The sequence below is a fragment of the Contarinia nasturtii genome, unplaced genomic scaffold (genome assembly GCF_009176525.2).
Source record: "Contarinia nasturtii isolate CC-2019 unplaced genomic scaffold, AAFC_CNas_1.1 Cnas_scaffold_2987, whole genome shotgun sequence".
NCBI classification, from domain to species: Eukaryota; Metazoa; Arthropoda; class Insecta; order Diptera; family Cecidomyiidae; genus Contarinia; species Contarinia nasturtii.
Window position 1 is genome coordinate 14125 of NW_022200303.1, and position 7777 is coordinate 21901.

The following is a 7777-nucleotide window of genomic DNA, read 5'->3' on the forward strand; positions in this document are numbered from 1 at the left end:
GGGAATTTTTTTTCAGCAATTTTTTGTGTATCAAACAGCAATTATCAAAGTGTTGTGCATTTCTTCGACGGTTGTCCGCATAATTCAGTTTTTGGAAAGACCTGTTGACCGAAATTTGATAGAATTGTGGACGATTATCCCAACGGCTGCCCGATCCAAAATCGCCATAAAATGGTTGTCGTTGTACCCGAAGATATCCCATTCCATGGCTTGATGTTTGCGTACCCATCTGTTGTCGATGGACATTTGACTGACATGGTCACTCTGATGTTGTTGTTGTTGATGTTGCTGTCGTTGTCTTTGTTCTTGCTGCGTGTTTGTGCCTGTGTTTGTGTTGTTTTGTACTTTTTTCCCTTTCTTCTTTTTCTTTTTTTCTTCTTCTTCTTATTTTTTGCAACATTTTCATTTCTCGTATTTTCTTTGACGGTTTCATCTGTCACATTCGAATCATAGTCGGCTTGTTCATCATTGTTCGATTGTGTTTGCGAATCAATTGTTATGACATTTTGTGTGTCATTGTCAAATAGTTGCCTTCGATTATCGATTTTAGTTCATTTTGAACCACACCGATAATTCTCTCACCAACGATTTTCACTAATCTGGATTTTTCGTTGGATTCTCGCTCAATTCCCGCGTCAATACACGCTTCACATGTGTATGTGAGCGGTGAGAGATCATTTGTTTTTCGTCTTATCATAATTAATGAGTACAAATGCTCTCAATAATTTTGGTGCATACGGAGTTGACATGCACTCAAAATATTTTTTTGTTTTGCATTTGTTGCGAAAAAGAAGGAAAAAGATCAGTCAACACAACGATCGATAATTCAACAACTATTGGTGCAAGTGTTCAGGTAAGAACGAATGATGAACGTGAAAAAGAAAAGAAAAGACTTAGAAACCAACGATCGCGTCGAAATAAGAAGAAGAAGAAAGCAAACAAAGAGCAAAACAAAATTAATATCAACGTCAATCCGGTTCCATCATCAACTCGTCAGCCACAAACAGACCCAAACACATCGAATAGTCAAAATAAACACGACAATCATCCACCAACCGCTCCAACAAATGATGCCACACGTCAAAAACAACTAATTCATCATCAAAACCAGCCGAAAACACATACACGTCACAACATTCAGCAAAACCAACATCAATCAATGGCACCAACTGAAAATTTTGAGGCAAGTCGATCGTTCCAACAAAGAAACTGGGTCACAGTAAGACACCAGAACATCGACCGTCAGAGAAATAACCACAATTCCATGCAGAGTTTTGCAGAAAATCGACCAATCAATAAATCACATTATGCAAATTGTGACTGCCGTAGTTGCTTTGATGACTATGAGCGCCGATATGCAAATTTTCAAAGATTTCGGAGAGGTGTTCGTCCGCCGGCACATCGTTGGCAGACCAGGCACTTCAATTAAACATCGATTCAAAAGATGCTGCTAATTTTTCTTTGAAAACTAAGGCGAGTGGTCTCCCAGAAAAATTGACTATGCAGCTCACCATCCATTCACAAAATGTGAATGGCCTACGTTCGAAAATTCCCGAATTTATTGCTGATGTAATGGCCAAACAATCATCAATTGTTCAACTGTCAACAATTTATATGCTTTGCGAAACACATTTGGACAACGCTATCAATACAAACGATATTTTTCCACCAATGTACAGTGTTCATCGATGTGACCGTTCAACGAATACAGAGAGAGACCAACTACATTCAAAGGAGAGAGGCGGCGGAGTATTGATTGCTGTCAACAACAAACTAAAGTCAGTTTGCATCGGAACGGGTGACCATTTCGGAGCAGAACAAATTTGGGTAAAGGTTACCAGCATGAGAAGGAACATCTTTTTGGTTGAATTGTACATCAGACCAGACTCAACTCTCAAAGTATATGAAAACAACATGTATGCTTTGAAAGAACTAGCTTCAAAGTTGAGTGAAAAAGATGTTTTAATAGTATCTGGTGACTTCAATCTGCCCAAATTGATTTGGTTTGTTGCAGTTATTATTATTACAATTGCTATCAATGCAGCCAGTGAAAAAGAGAAGATAGTGCTGGATACTTGCTATGAACTGGGACTTCACCAGATTAACAAGAATTACAACCAAAATGGTCGTATGCTTGATATGATCTGGACAAATGATGTTGAGTTGTTTCAATGCACAATAAGTGACTATCATTTATTGAATTTTGAAAAGCACCACAATGCAATTGAAATCAGATATAATGAGCCGGTCGTCAAAACCATTGAAACAAAACAAACATATCGCGACTTTATAAATGCAGACTATAAGCGAATAAATGAGTCGCTTCTTGATATAGATTGGCATAGTGTTTTTGATACAAGTTCATTACAATTGAAACTAGATAATTTTTATACAATTATTAAGTCAACAATTGAAACACATGTACAGTTAAAGACAAAAATCAACAGGAAACAACCGATGTGGTTTACCAAGTCATTGGTTGAGTTGAAAAACATGGTCAGCAAAGAACATCAAAATAAAAAAAGGTTCAACACAGTTGAATCAATTGAACATTACAAAGAAATAAGAAGGAAATATAAACGTTGTGCACGCTCAGCTCTCAGAGATTACAGAATAGAGATGGAGAAACAGATAGATGATGACCCAAAGAAATTTTTCAAGCACGTGAATTTCAAAAAAGGGAAATGTGAAGATCTACCACATGAGATGACTTATTTAAATGAAAAAGCAAGCGATCAATTAACAATTGCTAGTTTTTTTGCAAAACACTTTGGCAACGCTTACAGCTCTTTAGAAGGTGATCTGCGATATGACAGCTCGGAAATAGAAAAAATACGTGATATTTGTGCTGAAATATCAATGATCGAAATAACCGAGGAGCTTGTAGGTCAACATATAAGCATGCTGCCAGATGATCTTGTCTGTGGTCCTGATGAAATTCCAAACAAATTTATCAAGCATTGTTTGGTTTCATTGCAGGGGCCAATCTCAACACTGTTAAAAGAATCACTTGAAACTGCCTCTGTCCCGCAGATATGGAGAACGTCATTTGTCAGACCAGTCTACAAAAACGGCGATAGAAACAACGTTCAAAATTACCGAGGTGTTGCTTTACAGTGTATTTTGTCAAAAATTCTCGATTCGATCGTCACAAACCATCTCAATCTATATTTGAAAAACATAATCCACGAAAGTCAACATGGATTCATAAAGAACAGGTCAACGATAACAAATTTAGTTGAATTTACTTCAAAAACAATTAATAACATGGGGAGAGGACATCAAACAAACGCCATCTATTTGGACATAGCCAAGGCTTTTGACTCGGTCAACTTAAAATTGCTTATTCAAAAACTAGAAATCATGGGACTGAATGAACAGCTGTTAAAATGGATCGAATCTTACTTGTCTGGTCGCAGACAAATTGTAAAGATAGGAGATACCAAATCTGACCCAATCAAAGTTACATCTGGGACGGGTCAAGGATATCCAATTTGCGCTACTTTGTTCATCATGTTTGTTATTGATCTACCATTCGTCGTTAGCGATTCTTGTATACTTTCATTCGCTCCTCAAGCGTAATCATTTGTAGAAACAGGAGTCTATGCTCATATTTAGGAAGTTTATATCTGTCCCAGTTCATTCTCCTTAGCGCAAAAAGTAAAAATTGTTTTTGTACTGACTCTATTTTTTTGCACATATTGTCGTAGTGTGGATTCCATATTTCTGATCCATATTCTATAATTGGTAATACAAATGTAAAATAAAGGCGTTTAATTGTCCATGGGTCAATAAAATCCTTGCTGTAGAACTTTAACCAAGCCAGTTTTGATTTGGCTTTAGCCGTGACATGCTCGACGTTAGGTATGTTTTGACTGCTACGCGGCAATTGGTAAATGTAATATTATGCTGGGGTAAATTTAATTTGTTCGTGTCGTTTGTTTTGAAAATATGACAAAATGGTAGAATTCGTACGGTAATTTGGTAAAGTAATATTAAACTTACAAATTACCCTTTACATTTACCAAATTTTTTCTCTCTGTGTATTTTTCAGTATTTTGTTCCAATTTATTTTATTTGTTTGTGTTATTTTCTATTTTTAATTATCGATTTTGTGTAAATATTTAAGAGCACTTGAAAAAAAAATGAACTGTCAAAGTCAGCTTTCACCAAAATCAAATTGATTTGGTTTGTTGACGAAAATGAGGACCCGAACATAGCAATAGCTATCAATGCGGCCAGTGCAAAAGAGAGCTTACTTTAAGACCTTTCCGACGAATATGCATATGTCCTGGTTATGTCAAGTCTAGGTCCCACAGTGACCGTATGAAATAATGGCCATTTTTGCATGACCTTTTGCATAGTTTGCCATTTATTCTAACATTTTTGTAGATTTCTTTTAATTTCATTTGTGACTAACCGCATGCACCTCTCCCGACGATAGTCCACCGTCTGGCCTGGTGGGAGGGGGCATAAGATTCAGTATTTTATCGATCTTATGCGAGGAAACCTTCGAACATGTAGTTATTTGTGGTTAAGATTTCATATTTCATACATCTAGACATTTTTGTGAAAATTCGAATTTTGGTACATTTGATTTTTGGTGGAATAGCCATCCAAAACGGTCGATATTTTGTTTGGCTTGTCACAGAGCATACTTACAGATTCATTGGAGTATATTTTGGCCCATAAAATACTTCAAATGTTAAAAGTAACATTTTTTGTAATTTTTGGCCATTTTTGGCCATATTCGCACTATCAAAGGCCATATCGTGAAGACAAGAATTTTTAGGGATATAAGCTATGCGGTATTTTATAGCTTAGACTTGGGCCTAAAAATCGATGAAATTTTCAAGTGATCAAGAAAGGCTAGTTTTCGAGCTAATGACCATTAATTGTCCGGCCAAACGGTAACTTTTTGGTTTTTGGCCAATTTGGCCACTCCAAATTGAAATTTTTGGACCGCAAATGACTTCATTCGATAGCTCACTTCAAGACCTTTCCAATGATATGCATATGTCCGGGGGGTGTCAAGTCATGGCGCTTCGGTGACCATAGGAAAAAAAGTCGAAAAGTGACTTTAAGAGGCCGGCCATGGCCAACATGGCGGCCAAATCGAAAAGTGCCGGAACAAAAAAGTCTTAGTTTTTTGTGTACTTTATCCCAGAAAGTTTCAAAGAGGTACGCGAAAAAAGTGCACAGACACACAGACAGACATTTTGATATTTCATAGAAATTCATATGAAATTTTTAAAATAATAAATTTTTCGAATGGATTAACCGATTTCGACGTTTGAGGTATCGTTGGAAAGGTATTGAGCTCTAGATTTCTAATATCGATGTTTTAGGGGTCAATGACCTCATTTAGTGCCATCTATGGTCATGAAACTGAATTTTGACCCTTTTCTCGAAAGGACTATATTTTGAAGACAGGTGGACCGATTTTCAAACTTTTATATTTTTTCTTGATCTATAGCCCAAGGGCTTTCCAACCGTACATCAATCGGGGCCAACGGCCTTCTAGGTCTGTATTTCGTATATTACGTGTATATATAGCGAGTTCGACTTTTCAACACACTAATGTGGTTTCGTCACTCGCGCGAACTGCCGTCCGATGTGATCCCATTGGCGCAACTTTGTTCATCATGTTTGTGATTGATCTACCTTTTGTCGTGACCAAATCTTGCATCCTTTCATTCGCTGATGATACCAAAATTTCAAAATGTATAAAATCAGAAGATGACTGCATTCATCTTCAAAGGGATTTAGATCGTGTAGCAAATTACTATGGGCGCAATTTATTAAAGTTAAACGTTAACAAAACAAAATTAATAACATATCATCGTGTATCAATGAAATATGAATATAATTACAACGTAGATGGCGTGCAAATTGAAAGAGTTGAAGTAATGAAGGACTTGGGAGTATTGCTTGATGTGAAGATGAATTTCAAATCACACATCGAGCATGTTGTTGCTAAGGCAAAATCAAGATTGGCTTGGTTAAAATTCAACAGCAGTGATTTGGTCGACGCATGGACTTTAAAACGCCTTTACTTTACATTTATATTACCGATTATTGAGAATGGATCTGAAATATGGATTCCACACTACGACAATATGTGCAAAAGAATAGAGTCAATACAAAAACAATTTTTAATATATGCTCTGAGGAGAATGGCCTGGAACGATTTTAGACTGCCAAAATACGACCACAGATTACTATTTCTGCAAATGCTTACTCTTGAGGAGAGACGCAAGATGGCGCAAGTGTCTTTTATTTTCAAAATTATTCACGGAGATTTAAAGTCAACTTATGTTTCAAACAGTATGAAATATTATGATCCAGCACATGATACCAGAGCAACACCACTATTTGATTTACCAATTAGGAGAACTGATTACACCAAATATGAACCAATAAATTATATGCTTACATCATTCAACGATTTTTATACCAAAAAAATGACAAACAGTGATACTAATTTAATTGATTTAGAAGTAAATTTATCAACAGTCAAACTGAGAATAGAAAACTATTTAAAGCAAAGCAGATAAATAAAAGATATTTGTTAAAGATTGTAGAAATTTTAAGCAGTTGGAAAATTGATTTATGAAATTTATATTATTATTTACATGAAAGGAAAGAAACAATAATTTTTCATATTCTCTCTCAAAAATGCTTGATAAAAATCAAATTGTATTATATTATATTTATTTAATTAAATTATTTTCAATAAACCACCAAGGCGAAGGAACGCTGTTCGGTGCAGTTATTATTATCAAATATTGTCCGCCAAAACGAGTGCCGTTGCATTTTTTTTCACTGCAGTTATGTTTGTTCATTGTTGTTACAGCGAATACGAAAATGGTTGTGTTATCGTGCAACAGATGTCGTTGTTTGTAGTGAGCCGGTTCTATGTAGGTTATGTTTGCTACACAAAAACACAAGTCACTCACATACACGATTCACTAAATGATTTTACAACAATTTTCACAAGAAAATTTAAAAATAAATAATATTTTTTCTATTTGATAAAACCACCCATTTTTATATTTTTTAGATTTTATCGGGAGATAATATTCAATCGCTAAATATAAAACCAGTTGAAGGTCAAGCGCGTGCGAAATTCAATTTTCAAGCTCAATCACCAATCGAACTGTCATTGAATAAGGGGGAATTAATTATACTTACACGACAAGTTGATGACAATTGGTTTGAAGGAAGGATCGCGAATCGAAAAGGAATCTTTCCAGTTTCATACGTTGACGTGAGTTGTAGTTAAACATTTCTTAAAAGGTTGAATATCACTTGAAAATGAATGTAAAGTCAACCTTGATGGTATTTTCCTTTATTTTTTATCGTTTCAATTCATTAGTAACAAATAATATTTACCTTTAAACTAGAACTTACTCGTTGTTTACAAATTTTCCTCACTAGAAATAAGAAATATAATAATAAATGGACTCGCTTTACATATATATATATGGACTTAATTTCCAAATCTTTATCTAGAATTGAGAAAAAAACATTGAAGTTTAAAAGGCCGTATCTTGAAAATAAGAATTTTCCCAGATATGAGCTATGCGCCTAAATACTAAGTTGTGCCTAAATAAATGGATTTGCAAAGCATTGATGTCGCAAAGGAGCGAAGTCAACAAATTTCATCTAGAGAACCAGTTTTACATAAACAATGAGAAAATTCGTCAAAATTGAAATTGAGTACAAATTGCAGAAAAAGCGAAAAAAAATAATATAATATGAATATTGATCACAA

General features: G+C 35.1%; 1 protein-coding gene across 1 annotated transcript; it reads left to right on the plus strand.

The window, feature by feature from the left end:
- The first annotated feature begins 1500 nt into the window (after positions 1 to 1500).
- LOC116349628 lies at positions 1501 to 7285 on the plus strand. The gene is made up of 2 exons (XM_031781165.1): positions 1501 to 1827; positions 7064 to 7285. Exons 1-2 carry the CDS (start codon positions 1501 to 1503, stop codon positions 7283 to 7285), a joined length of 549 nt encoding a protein of 182 aa, XP_031637025.1.
- The last annotated feature ends 492 nt before the right edge of the window (positions 7286 to 7777 follow it).

What these genes read in the sequence shown, in the direction of transcription:
- LOC116349628 (XM_031781165.1), top strand. Translation starts at nt 1,501, where the DNA reads ATGCAGCTCACCATCCATTCACAAAATGTGAATGGCCTACGTTCGAAA. An exon ending in TCGGAGCAGAACAAATTTGG is followed by an intron (nt 1,828 to 7,063) that starts GTAAAGGTTACC and finishes TATATTTTTTAG; the next exon opens with ATTTTATCGGGAGATAATAT.